This window comes from Micrasema longulum, unplaced genomic scaffold (genome assembly GCF_059751315.1).
Source record: "Micrasema longulum isolate JH-2025_06_02 unplaced genomic scaffold, ASM5975131v1 h1tg001124l, whole genome shotgun sequence".
Taxonomy (NCBI): Eukaryota; Metazoa; Arthropoda; class Insecta; order Trichoptera; family Brachycentridae; genus Micrasema; species Micrasema longulum.
Genome location: NW_028278312.1, coordinates 329,417 through 346,916, shown reverse-complemented (window position 1 = coordinate 346,916; position 17,500 = coordinate 329,417). Strand labels below are relative to the sequence as shown.

Sequence of the window (17,500 nt, the reverse complement as noted above, 5' to 3'; positions counted from 1 at the left end):
GTACATGTCTTAAAAAAAAAAATATATAGTGTCGTTGTTTATTTTTATAATACTATTACAGTGCTTGTAATAACCTGTATTATAACCTAGGGTGTGTTATAAAAATAAATAAATTGATATTAAACATAAAAATAAATTGTCCAATAATTTGGTACCTTGAAGGATAAACCACGGGACACATATTCAGTAAACAAGATTTTGTGATTATTCGATTTCCAAAATATCATAACTTTTTAACCAAATGAGATAATTTCAAAATTATTAGCAACAGATAGGAAGAAAAAAATTAGAGAAGGAAAAATGAAAATCAGGGAGTTGCATTTCATTGGACATACTGCAACGGGTTACATTTGCTAGCCGAACAGATAATATTGCAACCAATCTTTCTGATTTTTTCTGCGGCGAACGTATCTACAGATGCGTTTCCTTTCTAAGCTACTTGCGCGACAGAATGTAAACTAAACAAGTGCGGTCGCATGAACGATCTTAAAAAAAAGCTACCATGAGTGTAAGTAATTATTTTTTTTATTTACGATGATTCAGTGTCTCTAGATATCCGTTTAATCCTCGGTTGAAATTTACAGTCTCCCTTTTTTTTTTAAAAAGAAAAATTTGAGTTCTTATGATTTACCCGAGTATCTACTTTTGAGAGCCATTTTCAACGACTTGTAACTCACTATTCGAAAATGGGAATGAGGTTAGGGTAGAGTGGGATTCGAACCACGGACCTTTGAGTCGCGAGTCCGAGACACTAGCTGCGGGACCATGACCCGAATTTCTCTTTTACTTATATGTATTCATATTTTAACCAAATTGCGATGTGAAAATGTCACACGGCCAGCACCACGTTTTTGGTAGTAAGATTGATTCAGTTTAATGAATCGACGAATGAATGCTGAATTTATTATTGCATATTATTGTAAAAGGCATCAAATGGATTGTATCTACGGACAAATAATCTAATCAAGAATCTGTCATGTTGCTGTCGGTTGAGAACGTTATACCGGTGAGGTTATAGCTTTAAACTAGAGCATCAATTACTGAACTTGATGCCAAGTCCAACTAAATGACGCATGATTTCAAATTAATCACTCAAGATCGTTGAAGAAAGTCGCCAAAACGACAATTTTTCAATATTCAAGATATGTACATACTCTTATTTGACTTTAAAAGTGTAGCTAAACATTACAGGAATTTTTAAAATATGAATGTTATTTACCTGTAGAGCGGTTCACCATCAGATTCTTTGAACCATAACACCATGGATACCGCATCATCCCTGTCTAAAGGCTCTATATCACAAGGAAGAGCTGCTTTCTTGTTTAACACTCCCTGGACGTCCGATATGGGAACTGCAACAAAAGAAATGTACAAATTAGATTTAAGAAGATGAAATATAAAATACATGCAGATCCAAAAAGTATTTTAAGAAATTAAAATAACGCAGAAAACGAAGAAAACCGAGAAAGACATGGCGCGATCATGTCCATAAAATACTTGCAGAAGGACATGTCAGAAGTAGGAATAATCGGCGCGCGTGCACGATAAGATGTATGAATGTAGAGGAAGCGAGGTCTGTATGCCAAGATCGAGTGATATGGCGTTCTATCCTCTCTGCCTACCCCTACGGGGAAACGGCGTGATGGTGTGTTTGTTTTTTGTTTTGTTTGTTTGACTTAAAAATAATATAATTTTGATCTTATCAAATAACAACCAATTTTATCCTAGATAAATACTTCATTATGTTATTTAAAATTATGTAATTAATTATTATAAAAATATTAATATTAATAAGTGTGTGTGTGTGTGAGTTATTTGAACATTGCTTTATCGATTTTTTAAAAAAAAATTCTATCACAGTTGTTAAAGGTCTTTTACATGACAGGTACAAAATTTAAATTCAAGCGTTTCATGTGTAATAAGAACATTAAGGTCTAATAAATATGTTACCAATAAACAGAAATACTATTTTTCTTTTAATTATCAAATAAAATTATATTTTATAAAAATGTTTATCTAAACAAAGATGAAATACTACGTAAAACTTGGTACGTACACAATTAAATAATTTAAAAAAAATATAACAGTTTGAGGCGAAACGTTGAAGTTTATAGTAGGTATTGTTTAAGTATAGGTAAGTAAAATACAAAAAGGTCAAATTTGAACAGAATTTTTAATCTAAATCAAAAACAAAACACATTAATTTCTCCACACTCGTTTCCGAGCCGGCATAGTCTGACGATTGAGGAATTTACAAAATACTTCTGTCCACCAGACGCCACACAAAAGATTGACTAAAATCTTGTACATCTATTTACATACAACTATTTACAATTTGTCGGCCTCGTGGTGTAATGGTCAACGTGATTGCCTACCATGCAAGAGGTCTCGGGTTCGATTCCCGACATGGTTGATATGACATATTTATTTAAAAGGCTGTTTTCGCACTGAAATACTTCAAAGTCCCTGGACTGGTACCTGAAGCGTAAGACTGATCTCCTTACCTTCATATTACAAAATAAAATTGATCGAGATATGCTGCAATTGGTGTACTAATCCAATGCCCTATGCACCATTGGGTGCAAAAAGGGAATGATGATGAGGATGATTTAAAAATGCTCTCAAAGTTCTTTAAACAACACTTAAGATGCTTAAATAATAATCTTTTTTCTGAATTTCTGAGCCTCTAAGTAAATAAGTTTCTATTGTCATTTTTTTGTTATAGCTGCTTTTGATTAAAAATCTGTCGAGCTTGGGCCCTTGAAGGCTCGGAGCCTTCGGCGGCTAGATTTGCTAAAATATATAAATAACCACTTTCAAAAATAAACCTTGATAAAAATTCGTTCTAAGAAATACTTCAAAATAAAATCCGGTAAATTTTCAGCATATTTACTGATTTTTTTTTTCGATAGAGGGTAAAAAATAACGTGATATTTCCCTAAAGTTATTATTTGTAAACGATGTTTTTTTCATATTTATATTTCAACCGTTTGTATCAAAGCGTAATGTAACGAATTGGATGGCTGTTCGGAATGATAATAAGGATGATTTAAAAATGCTCCCAAAATTCTTTAAACAACACTAAAGATGCTTAAATAATAATATTTTTTCTGAATTCGCAAATCATCTGATAGAAAATAATCATAATTTCAATAAATAAACTGGATTAAAAGTACTTCATGTTGAAAATAAAATATTAAAATAAGGCAACTTAAAAATCTTAGAAATTAAAAAAGCGATTCATAATAAGAAAACAATAATTAATAACCAAATAAACAATATTTCTTTTAGTCCTCTCCTGCCTTACTTCGAAAATAATGATATCAAATTACAACCCGTGTAAGAAAAAACGACTTGATTTATTGGGTCCACTTGTAGTATTTAGTGAACATGATAAAAAAATATATATTAAAAAAAGGAATCAATTCATTAGTTACGTTAATCTCGACGAAGAAGCTTGTTTGCTTTGAAACCGATCGGTGAAAAATAAAAATTAGTGGTTAAAAAAAAAGTTGTTTTATTTATTTTATTATAATGAATAACCACAAAGTTAGTACTTCAAATATAAACTTTATAAAAAATAAAAACAATTAAAACTTTAATATCGCTAAATAAATTCAAAGAAAATTTAAAGAAATTTATTAAACCCTTGTGAAAACAGCATTCGTATTTAAATTAGTAACACTACTATTATTTACTATTTTTTACTTTATTTCGTATTTTTTATTATTTTCATTCTCATGGATATTCAAGGTTATGCAATTTTAAATGAATAAATAACTAAAAAATTGTAAGCCACTCTCCAAGAACAACAGCTAGCATATTTTTTGGACAGTTACAGTTTTAATATTAACTAAATATATTAAAGTAGTTTGCAATAGAAAAAAACATCTAATATTTTATGTAAGCATATTATACAATAAAAAATTACGAAAAAAACACTTTTCTTAATAAATTTCACATTATGAAATAAAAATTTTAATGCACAAAAGCATCTTATGTATAAGTATAATTATCCGGTGCATTTTGCACGTGATACATCATTCATAAAATGTATGCACGTTTAATTCATTCTATGTCTAGGTGAATAAAGAATGCAGTTTTGTGAAATAGAACCAGAACCCTGGACGAGTATTTTCGACTCGATGGCTGGTCTTAGGTAAAAATCCTGAATAATAAAATCAAGTGGAGACAAATCCGTCTCGTTGTGTAGCGGTTGACGTGTTTGCCTACTTTTCTGGAGGATTGATTCCTGGCAGGGTAGACGTAAAATATTGATTTTAAAGCTTGCTTAAACTGCAATATTGGAACTGATTTACTTGCCTTCATTTAACAGATGACACAAATACGCTGCATTTTAGTTAACAAATGCAGTGCCCTATGCACCACTGGGTGCGTAAAGGGAATAATTTATTTATTTATTTTATTTATTCGGAATTTTTATGTCTATTACATAAAAAATAAGTAGAAATATATTAACAATACTAGAGCCAATTAAAAAAATCCACTGTTATTCTAATAATACATAAGAAAAGTGTTTACAAAATTGAATGTGTGCGACGTTTGTATTTATGTGTGTGTATATGAACGTGTGAATGAATGTGTGAGGGTGCGTGTGTGTGGGTGCGTAGGTAAAAAAATGAATTTTAAAACGTGTATTTTGATTGAAAAGGGTATAAGAGATAACTTGGAAAGATGATAGACTATAAAGAAAATAAAATTAAAATAGTTTATACCAACTTTTGAAACCTTCTTAAAAATATTTTCCACAAGTAAGTTATAATGTTTGGACTGTATTTTTAAAAAGTAAACTAAGTTTTAAAGTTTTATTTTGAATAAAACATTTTGAATAAAATGTGCAACGAGTTTTATTAAATATGGTAGGTAACCACAAAATGCAGTGCATACGATATATTGTACAACAATAAACAAGGTAGGTATGACAATACGCGTGCGTTGGTTGATGATGATGATGATGTACGTTTGATTACTATTATTTTTACATAACGTTATAGACATATGATAACTGCCCGAAAATAAAATATGAAAGACATATATTTCAACAACGTTTTTTGTATGTCCAAATGTTTGTTGACATGTTGAATTTCCGCCGCAGGGAGTAACTTAGATTCTTATTTCTCGCAACAGAAGGGAAAACATTTTTGAGAAGGGAATACGGAATTAAGGTATTTGCAGGGCTTATAGCCTGTCATTGGCTGGTTAAAATGGCCACTTTTATCATCATCATCAGCACTTCTTTCGATTGTTGCGCGGTTTTATTGACAACCCTGAAATTCTGCGGAGCATTAGCTTTTATGTTCCTGATAATTACCTTAGACAGCGTCAACATAGACTGTTTCACATTCCAATATACAGGACCAACCTGCCAATGGTTATGCCTGTTGGAAGGGCTATCTCTATGTTGAACAATATCACTTTGGACATTGTCATTTTTCACGTCTCTGAGGGAGTTTTTCGTTACAAGATTCTCTTACTTTTTAACATATTATTCTTTGGATATTATGTATACTAATGAGTTTTTTATATATACCTAATTTTACCTAATTATTTCCATATGTATGAATTAAGATATTTTATTTTGTAATGTACATATGTATGAATAAATAAATGATAAATGATAAATCATTCCCTTTCTGCAACTAATGGTGCATGGGTAGAAGTAAAATGGATTGTCTCATTTGCTCAAACCGATATTGATTCAACTGCTCTACAAATGTATGGCTTATGTTATTTATTTATTGGGATAACTAACAGCTATAATGATCTTATATATATAACAAAACAAATAACAAATTAGCTAATTACAGGTTTTCACAAGTAGCACCATAGTGAGTTAAAAAAGATTCTTGAACATAAAATGAATAGTTATTTAATGTAAATCCAAAAGAAAAGAAAAAATACTACGAATTATTTCGAAGGCCAACGCCGAACGTCATTAAGATTTTTTGCAAATAAATCTATGTTAAATGATTTATTTATTACATGAAAATGATTAAAAGTTCGCCATAAATATGAATTTTGTCTATAATTAGATGAAACAAGAGGTATGTGAAGAAAAAGGTTATTTCTTAGAACTTTAAAAGGAACATTGATAGAAAGTTTACATAGTAGTTCAGGACAGTCGATTGAACCAGAGGCAATTTTTAGTAAATAAATTATATCCCCTATTTCACGACGTTTTTGTAGAGGCAAAAGGTGATGTTTTTTACATACATGAATATATTGATCGGATTTAAACTCAAGTTTCAACCGAAAACACATGAACTTTACGAATTTTAGATGAATATTTTCAATGCGTGATATCTGCACATTGTACATAGGACTCCATATTTGTGATGCATATTCTAAGTTGCTTCGCACTAATGTACAGTAAAGGATTTCAAGTGTCTTTGCCATGTTATGTTTTTGTTATTTCATTGTGCGTTTTGTAATATAAATAATTAAGATGAACATTAATTAATTATAAACATAAATACGTAGTGTTTAACACTGTCTAAATATTTTGTTAATTATCTCTGATTATCAAGTATTCTTTCTTTATTCTCCGATGTAAAACTATTAAAAAAAGTAAACTGTTAAGTGTCCTCGGCACGGGTAACCCTAGTGAGGTCTGATTATTTTTATTATTAATCATAGTTTATAAAAAAATAGGGCACTGTATTGGTACACCAATTTCAGCGTAACTTGACCATTTTTGTTACATGAAGGTAAGATGATCAGTCTATGCATCAGGTGCCAGTCCAGGGTACTATGAAATATTTATGTGTAAAAACCTTTTTTTTTAAATAAATATTTCATGTCAACCATGTCGGGAATCGAGCCTGAGACCTATCATATGGTAGGAAAACGCGCTGACCATTACACCACGAGGCCGGCAACTTTACACACTGTGTAACAGTCACCGTAGCTATTTTAGTTCACAAAAGTCAGCGGATGGAAGAGTTGAGGAAATATGGATGATTTAACATAGGCAGAATGGTGAATGTTACACAGTGTGTAAAGTGGCCACTTAAACCGATCAATGACAGGTCATAAGCTCTGTAAATACCTAGACTTCCATATTCTCTTCTCAATTTTTTTTTCCATTTCTGTTGAAACAAACTTAAAGCCATATTTCATTTGCTCAAAAATGTGAGTATAATATTTTGGCGTTGATTAAAGAAAACATTTGAATTTTTTAAGTATCCCGAATGCGTGAAAGTTTGTGGCGTCAATTTGTAATTCTGTGTAACCTCCTCTCCCCCGCACCGGTGGGAAATCACGCTAGACTTAAGGGATGAAAAAAGAAGAATGAAGTCGGGAGGCAAGTTTGAGTATGAAGAAGTGCTTCTTCCATTTGAAACGCAGCAGGAATATAAAATAAAACGAAGAAAATTATTAAAATCTCCAGAAATTGCGAGTACAAAGTGCTCGGGGAGAAAAATTAAAATCAACCTTATTAAAAACGTGTTTTTAAATGCCAATTTACATGTATTTTTTCACAAACATCTAAAAAGCTCTTAAAATATAATAAAACAAGCTGTAAAATAAATAATATCGTCACCATCAAACCCCTATCCTCACCCAATGGCGCATAGGGCTCTGCACTGTTAATTCAAATGCAGCTTATTACGCCTAATTTTGAGCCATTTTAGTTACCTACGATAATCAGAAATGTGGTCATATTTCCTTAGACCAAAAATGTACCTTATGCATTTATTCTGAAGTCGTTCAAGTTTATCGAGTTGCTCACAGCTTAAAGATATAGGTTCTGTAATGCATATGAGGAAACAACTACACAGTTTATATGTAAATGTGATGCTTTACATCAGGAAATAAGCCTCATCCTCGGGGGACCACTGGTTGAACCTGAAAATATTAAGGAACTCACCCCCTACCTAATAGCCCGATACTTTAAGGATTTGGGTTTGGAAGGGATTTAGCAAAATGAGAACTCTTGCCTTCCACACAGTAGCCAGGGCTCTTTATAAACCTAGGCTTGGAGAGCGAGAACAATTCTCGGAGATCTGTCACAATAGTTCTTTACAGGACGCATTGACGTCAGGAGCTTGCGTAGCACTGACCTTCACCTCGTAAAATAAGAATACGACTAAAAAAACACCTTGAGAAATAAATATTTCGTGGCAAGCTTCCTGCCGATCTCACTAGGGACCTCAAGCATGATGGCGAACGTGCCAATTACTACAATTGAAGACCCTGGCAGAAAAACAACAAATGTCAAAAATTTTATCAAATTGCTTTATTGCCTTAATATTATCTAGTGCCCACCCTTTTTCAGATACTTGTTTATAAATAAGGTCAAAACAACCAATATCCACAAAATCAGTAGAGAAAAATAACAAATATCCTTCACAATTTGTATAAAAACAACAAATGTCCAATAGTTCTAAATTTTAACACGGTGGCGCTAGCTGTATTTTTCTTTCTAGCTGTCATTTTTAATGTGCAGTTTGAAAGTGAACGTCCAATTTAAGGTTATTTTGTTTAAAATTTGAATTGTTTTTATTTAAAATGGATGTTTTGAGTATGCAAGTATCTCAGAAACCTAAAAAGAAGGTTGTCAATAAGTGTAAAAAAGAAAAAATAAGATTTGCAAAGTAAAAGGATTGACTCACGTCAACCGTGTGGCCAATAGTATCAGTGCTAAGTCAATAGGAGGCGGACTTTTCTTCACTTGACTTTTTTGAAAAGATTTTCACCTTAGAGCAGCCATGGAATCAAAAACACGCAGAGCTGTATTCTTCATACGCCTGAACACAGACAAACAAATAATGTAACGAATGTAATAAAAAAATGAGGTTCATAATTTTTAACCAAAATATTTGACCATCCATTTTTGTTATTTGAAAAATAACAACTTTTTATAAAGTAATTTCCCGATGGAACAAATTCGTACCAATATTATTTTTATGTTGTATAAGATTAAAAAGAAAATTAACGCGTGATTAAAAAAAAAAAAAAACAAGAAACTCTACGAAATCTATGTTCAGACATCAAAGCACGCATTGATGAGTGAAAAATAATCGGGTTTTGGTCCAGTGGCTAGTGTTGCGGACTCACGGATCAGAGGTCCGAGGTTTAAACCCCAGTCTACCTCAACTTGATTTCTATTTTCTAATAGTGAGTTATTTACAACTCGTTGAAAATGGCCCCAAAATTGAAATATTTTGGTAAATAATAAGAACGCAAATATTTCCTTTTATTAAAAAAAAAATTGAGCCAAGTAGGTAAAACGATGTATTTAATAATAAAGTGTTTTTTTGTAAGTTTTGTGTGTTTTTATAATGTTTTATATGTATTTGATATTACGATTTAATTATGTTTACTAAGGCATGTTTCAAAGTATTATAAAATGTCTTGCTCATGACGGGACACCCCAGTGAGCGAACATTATCATATAGGTACATAAATTGTAAAAAAACAAGTAAATAAATAAAATACTCACACCAAATCAAATTCTCTTTTTTATGCAGCAACTTGTAAAAACAATTACATCTTTAATTCGTTTATAAAACGTACCCCGTTAATTTTTAACGACACGTTGATAAACGTGAAAACGTTCACGCAAATAACTTAATATAACATTTTGTGTACTGTTAAATGACACTTAGGTCTATTCATAAACAATACTCTCACATCTCAAGGTAGAGCTTTGTACTAAGAAGTAAGTCAAGTCGGAACAAGAAGTGACGTTTTGTTGACGCATCGCGTCATATTATAAATCATGTTTTCTGACAAACCACACGCCCGCGGTACGTTATTACAAAGCCTCAACGCAAACTTCAAAGAAAACATATACACCGAACAACAGAGATAAACTTTCCTAGATTGCGTACCATTCTTGAGACCTGAGTTCTGCAAAGCATATTTGATTGTTCCTAGACTGAAATTTGAAGCGCAAGACTGGTCACTTTACTATCCATGTAACAAAATAATCTAGATACCCTGTAATCGAAGACCTCTTTATAGTGACTGAGTAAAATACAAAATTCTCTAGGGCTCCCAATGAGGTTGGAGCCTCTAAGTAAGTAAGTTTATATTTTCGTTTTTCTGTTGTGGCTGCTTTTAATTTAAAATCTGTCAAGCTTGGGCCCCTGAAGGCTCGGAGCCTTCGGCGGCTAGATTTGCTAAAATATATCAATAACCACTTTCAAAAATGAACCAAGACAAAAATTCGTTCTAAGAAATACTTCAAAATAAAATCCGGTAAATTTTCAGCATTTTTACTGATTTTTTTTTTCGATAGAGGGTAAAAAATAACGTGATATTTCCCTATTGTTATTATTTGTAAACAATGTTTTTTTCATATTTATATTTCAACCGTTTGTATCAAAGCGTAATGTAACGAATTGGATGGCTGTTCGTAAATTGTTGATCGTGTTTCTGGTTCACGGAAGAACTTATGCATGTCTCTGGAGGGATATTGTCTTTTTGCGGAGTAATTGAAAAAACAACACTTCACACATCCAGCTTAGGGCGCAACGCCTGTTACCACCTTGGCTTATTGGAATATTTCCCGGAAAAAATGTTTTCACGTATTTTCGTGCGGCTTACATAAAGCTGACATCAACAGCAGTATTCTCACTGAGTGATGTAGGAACCTCAAATTGAAATAAAAATACTCAAATAAATTGGGTGTGAAACAATTTCACAGTTGTATTTTTAAATTGTATACAGCACCCACAACATGTTACGTCATTTTTATAATTTAATGTATGCGGTAGTTCTACATAATTATGATATAATTTTTTTTTACATAATTATTACTCCTGAATTGATTGATGGCGTCTGTCACTCGCGCACAAGAGTTTGAGCCTTATTATTGTGGTATCAACGCTAAATCAGGGTCATTTTCATTTAGCTTAAATTTTGCGAATTACTATCCCAATAACTTAATCTCCAGAAGCTATAACTGTAAGAACGATAAGTCAAATAAATGTACAAGTCGAAAAAGTTTGAAACTTCAATTACATAGTTTTAAAGATGTTTTGACCCCTTTTACTTATTACCTTTTGTTGCACGCGCAATGCGGCGAGCGATGCCCGAGTTGAATTATCTACCATGTAACAGACGGTGATAGCCGACTAATAATAATTCCTCGATTTGCACCTGAAATGGAGCGTATTTCGTCGATTTGCTACATAAAGGTAAGTACGAAAATTGTTTTTGAATATATTAAAAATGAAACACTTTTGTATTTTTTACCACATAAGAGTTTAATATATTATAACACAACTAGTTTCAGGTATTCTGAATTACCCATTATTAGGTGTGAATATAAACTAAACTAAAATATATATACAGATTAGTACTTAGGTACCGATAGGGTCAGGTGGAAGGGGCGAGGTAATGTGTAGTAGAAGGGGTGAGATTTTCTTGAATCTGGCGAATATTTATAGCAAAGGTAAAGAATTTTGGAATATAATATTATTGATATAGTTTTCTCTGATCTTGTATTAAAAAAAACACACAGATAACAATTATAATAAAACTCCAAAATTCTTCACCCTAGCTATCAATTTTCCCCATAATTAGGAAAATCCACCCCCTTCCACCACACATTGCCTTGCCCCTTCCAATCGACCCTATCAGTACCCCAAGTACTAATCAATGTACATATTTTAGTTTAGTTTATATTTATTAGTTGATGATGGGTAATTCAGAATACCGGAAACTAATTGTGTTAAAATGTATTTGACTTTTATGTGGTAAAATTTATAAAGTGTTTGATTTTGAATACATTCAAAAATATTTTTCCACAAAGTAAATGCTGAAACAATAAATAAAACAATTGGTTTTAATGATTTGTAAAACCCGTTTTAAATAAAAACTTCGCGTCGTTTCCGAAATAATTAAGAAATCTTGTTAGATATGTTGCACCCCGGGAATAATACTGGCACATCCTTTAATTGCATTTTACGTACAATCAAATTTGTATTTTATTAAATGTATGATTTTTTTCCGTATCCTTTCTAGGTTATTAATATTAACTTTATATGAGGGATTCATATACTAGAAGCATACTCCAACTGATTTCTAACATATGCGTTGTAAAGCAGCGTTAATGTTGTAATATTTTATTATTCTTATATTTAATAATGATACAAGTATTATTAAGTTCCTAAAAGTCCTTTGAAAAGTATGCATAGAGTCTGTTTCATGTCTTTTTGCTTGTCTTTAATTTCTTTATTATATATTTTTTTAGTTTATTAAAAATATTTTTTCCCTAAATAGACTACTATTTTGTGCGGTACTTTAACGTATTGCATTGAGCTTCAAATAAATACTTTTTTAAATGAGTGAATTTAAAAAAAATTGTTTTCGTAAATGAGTATGTCTCGTAGTTTTAAATGAAGAAAATAAACTAATTACTAACTGTTAACATCCTTAGAATTGTAATCTTTGTTTAAGTGAACCTATTGCCTAGTAATTTGCATGGCGCTTCTAAACTAAATTGGATCCTTTAGCTTAAGCGGAAAACTTTTACTGTTATTCACTTTCTGTCTACAGTTTTAATTGAATTGTCCGTTGTTTGTAAAAAAAAAATGCTTGCGAAAAATTTAAGTGAGATTTTAAAATGTATTACAGAAAGAAATGACAACAGATCTAAAAAAATGTCAGTTTTAAAAAAAATATTTCAACACCATTTGCTTTATGGTCAATTCGTGACTTTTTTATAAAACAAGAAACATGAGAGAAATAATCTCCCGCAAACCATCAAACATGGAAGACCTATAATTGAAAAAAAAATATTAAAAATACATTTTCAATACTTTATATTGACCGCTAGTAGTAATAAATAAATGTATGTGATATGTAATTAATTATGTAACTAAAAATAGCAAATTAATACTGTTCTGCAGCAATATCAGAAATATAGGTTTAAAGGTAAATTTAAGAGTATGAATGCAATGTATAACTCTATATGTACATGGTGTACGTAATATTTTTATCTGTGAGTATTATGATAGGTTAAGTGCGTAATATAAAAACCATTAGAACCCGATGACGCGTGGCGTGCTTGCCGTTCAGAAGGACTTTTAATTGAAATATAAATATGTGAATATTTATGACTGTTAAAATATCTTATTATTCTTAATAAACTCAATAATTTATAATGTTCGTAGAACAACGAAGCATGTGATTTTCTTCAACTTTACATTTACATGAGAATGGCGTAAATTTTCTTTTGATACTTCATGTCATAACTTAGTAAGTACAAAAAAAAACATTTGATCCTTGGGATAGTTATAAATATTATATTATTCTAAAACCTGAAATAAAAAGCTTTTTAATAATTTTTTGAAGATCAAATATAAAAAAAGTCACCGTCGTTGTTCTACGATCACGACAAATTGTCGGTTATTATTATATTTATGGTTAATTAATTAGTCTTGATTGTAAATATTCTGATATTCTATTTAAAAAAACATTTGAAAGATGACACGAATCTGATTAACCACTTATTTTAACAATGGAAAATATGCATGTTGGAATGCGAGCAGCAAAATAAACGGCGCACTGAGAACAATAATTGCTAGTAAAAATATATCAGTGCACAACCGAGTTTTAGTCCCAACAATTATGTATGGAAGTGAAACATGAAACTAGCAGAGGAATGATAAAAGTAGAGTGAACGCGGTTGAAATGTAATATCTTAGACAAATGTGTGGGAAATCAATATATGACAGGGTTACGAATATTGAAATCAGGCGAGAGTGCAAATCTGAGACAGGTATAATTGATAAGATTAAAAATTAGTCACTGAGATGGTTTAGTCATTTAGAACACATGGATGACGAAGAAATGGTAAAACATATATATGGCTAGAATGAAAGGTAACGTAGGACGAGGACGACCGAGAAATACTTGTTATGATCAGATAAACGAAAACCTTAAATCTGGTCATGTCAAAAGCAGACACAACTAAAAGGCATGTATGACAAGATGTGTGGATGTAGAAACTAAGGATGTATATCAGGATAAACGTGTATGGCGGTCGATCTTCTTTTTTTACCCCTAATGGTAAATGGCGTGATGGTAGTAATACATATCGTAGGTACCTGTTTTAGAGAAAATAGTGTGTATTTGAAATAAAAGTGAATATTTACGTTTTTACTATTTACCAAAAATACTCTATTTTTTTGGCAAAACAACTTATAGTTGATCAAAAGTAAATAGCTACGTGAGAAAATAGAATTCAAATTGAGGTAGAAAGGGGTTTAAACCTCGGGCCTCTCATTTTCGGAGTCCGCAATACTACCACGAGACTGATTGATTATTATGATTATTCGACTCAGCAGTAATTTATACCGTGATATTATGACATTCAATGATCTGTTATATTACACAAATTAATCGATTGTAGATTATGACTTATCCGAATAAAAAATAATCGATTATCAAAATAAGATAAATAAAATAATTATTCAATTATGCGTGACGTTTCGTCCGCGCTATTTTTTGTAATTTGGTATAAACGGTTATTGGGTAAAACATCGAGATGTGGAATAAAACGCGAACGAGACTGAATTGAATGAAAGTTATAATAAGATTAGAATGAATCGAGATAACGAAAAATTAATGCAAGGGAGACATCAATTTATTCTGTTTTCTGATGATGTGGCATATTAAGGACACGATTGAAATGATTTGAATCTTGTATTCAGGCGGTGAGTTATAAAAAAGTGATTTCGGCTGTATAATTTAATAACATGTATCAGCTCGATTGGCTCCGCAGTTCATTCCATCATATTATTCCAATTGAGTTATCTGATAAATTTTATTGTTTTTTTTCATATGATAAATAGGTACTCAATTCGTCTTTACTCAACACATGATATTAGTCCAATGAAATTGGGACAACTTGTGTCCACATAATGTAAATAAATTAATAATTTAAATTATTCTACGAATTTGATTAATAGTATGTAATTAATAAGACACGTTATAAGAAAATTTAAGGATAAATTAAGGAAAAGCTTCCTGACATAATTAACATTAGCCGTATTTTGGAAATGAAGAAGTATGTATAATATGTGTCTGTGTATATTAATTTATAGATTTTGTGTTTTTAATTATTTTTTTACTAGTGTAAAATTTTCTCAATTTTAAAAATTGTTTAATTTTTTATTTATTGTATTATTTTGTTTTGAATTTTTTGTTTCTTATTAATATTATAATGTAAACTGATTAAACACAAGAGCCAGACTCTTTTTTGGCAAGTGCAACCTTAAGTGTTCCATTTTTTTATTGTGTGTACTGTTTTCTTATGCTAATGAAAGTTTTTATTAAAAAAAGGAAAAAAAAGTGCATAATATATGGAATTTTCATTCGTTGCCTTACTTAGCAGAACCTGAAGGACTTTCGTCATAATAAGACGTGACTTTACGAAGAATAATGCCACTCCGTTGGTCCAAGAACCTTCAATCTTCTAAGAAATTACAAAATATTACATCACTGGTACAGTTTAAAGTAGGTTTGAGGTCTTGGATTGGCATGGAAGGAACAGATAGATACCTTTTATAAAAAATAATTTAAATGAAAAAAAAAATGCATACTGCAAGTTAATCCTGTTTTCATAATATCAGCATATGTTAATTTTGTTTTTTTTTCTTTTCGTGGTCATGTCTTACCATATTTTTATGTTATAAATTTATTAATAATAAAAAAGAAATGGCCCACGGTCAGACGCTGAAGTCTTTGTAGGCATTTTCTCCAATTTATGTCATAGCTTAATTTTAAGATGTATTTATTTGTATTTTTGTTATTATATGCATAGAAAAATAAACAAATTAAAAAAAATAAAAATAAATATGTCGTTGCTCAATATTTCAGTTGAAATTATTATACGTGTGTATGTCACCGATCAATACTATGATGCTCACATATTATTTCATTCGTAAATTAAACCCAATTTATGGAATAAGCGAATTATTAATTGTATTTTGAAGTGAAATTTTCAATTTGTCTAGTGTCGTATCTTTGGTAACGAGTTACACAAAAATAAATACTATCCAAAAAAATACGAAGTTTTACCCGCATTATCAGTGACACAAAGATCTATGGAAAGGAGAATTTTGGGTATTTCATTAAGAAACAGAATAACTAATACATCATTGAAAGCGAGATCCATGGTCACCCCGTGGGTTACAGGGTTGCCAAACAGAAATAGAGCTGAAGTGATTATATAGCCATAGCCATAGACTCTAGATGGACTAAAAAAGTCCTGGAATGGCAACCTGGAATATGCAGAAGAAGTGTCGGTAGGTTTCAGGTAAGGTGGTCTGATGACATACGGGTTGCAGAAAGCGGTTGGATGCGTTTCGCTCAGGATAAGGAGATATGGAGATCTAACTGGAGGCCTGTGCATATACATATGTATATATACTTTTGTATTGTTGAGGGCATCACATATTTTCTCTATCTTAGATGGAGTATGACGTGTTCATTTATTATTTGGTAGACATTCAATTGAATATTTTTTTTACGTTTATTTTATTTTTGATGACAAAAAATCTGCTAGATTATTACGAAGAACCTACATCAATCGTTACTATCAAAATACTGTTTTTATTGTTATAATTAAAACGTTATTTTTGAAAGGGTTGAAATTAAATTAAGTTGATATAACAGAAAATATCCTTAGAGGCTAAAGGGTATTCTATGTAACTACAGAATACATGAATAAATTTCTCTTACATCCCAGAATACAGATTTTGTATTATCATAGAAAAATATATATTACCATTAATTAAAGAGAAGCGTCTCCGTTCTATGAAATTGGATATATATAATTTAATAAATGATACAATTCAATTCACTTACATAATTTCACTGTGGAATCAATTTATAGAAACATAGAGCTTGAGAAAACATGTAGTTTGTTCAATTCATATAAACGCCCGGGGGCTTTCACAAGTAGAGTAGGTAGGTATAGGGTAGAGAAGAAAATAAATTATAAACTTGCTTTAAAAAGTTTTATAGGTACAGATCGATTAACAAAATGCTGGCGCGTTCACAATACTTAACCTAAAATATGCATTTTGCAGAAAACAGACAAATTTATTGAATGATACCTCATACAAACTCAGAATGTACGAGGCGACATTTATTTTCATGACATTTTGACATCACAGAATTTGTAGACGGTGATTATTACAGTTTTTTGTATGAAAGCGGCCTGGTCGTTTTCAGCAAACATAGAATTGACCTTCCTGAATTCGATAACACCAATGCATTTTTTTTAAAACTGTGTACTGGCTGCTTTCTGCATAACTACGGTCAATTACACTGCATAAAAAAAGTTGTATTCATGGTAAAAAAAATATCGATAATAAAAAAATCCATTTATTTTAGGAAAAATTCTGCATTTAAAAAACATTTTGAAATAAAGCTATCTCTCAATCGGTCTTTATTGGCGAAACGGAGATAGACCTTATATGCATTTTAAATAAGTGATGTCCCATCTCTGTCGCAA

General features: G+C 31.0%; 1 protein-coding gene across 1 annotated transcript in view; it reads right to left on the bottom strand.

Annotated features, from left to right (window-relative positions):
• The window catches only part of LOC148276933 (uncharacterized), a gene marked incomplete at its 3' end in the record, with an annotated part of 191,739 nt that extends 175,340 nt beyond the window's left edge, over positions 1 to 16,399 (bottom strand). Inside the window, exons 1-2 of the mRNA XM_088233568.1 lie at positions 16,060 to 16,399; positions 1,220 to 1,352 (exon numbers count right to left, since the gene is read on the bottom strand). Coding sequence (XP_088089694.1) covers positions 1,220 to 1,352; positions 16,060 to 16,399 — 473 coding nt within the window. The remainder of the gene's footprint in view (positions 1 to 1,219; positions 1,353 to 16,059) is intronic.
• Between the last annotated feature and the right edge of the window lie 1,101 nt (positions 16,400 to 17,500).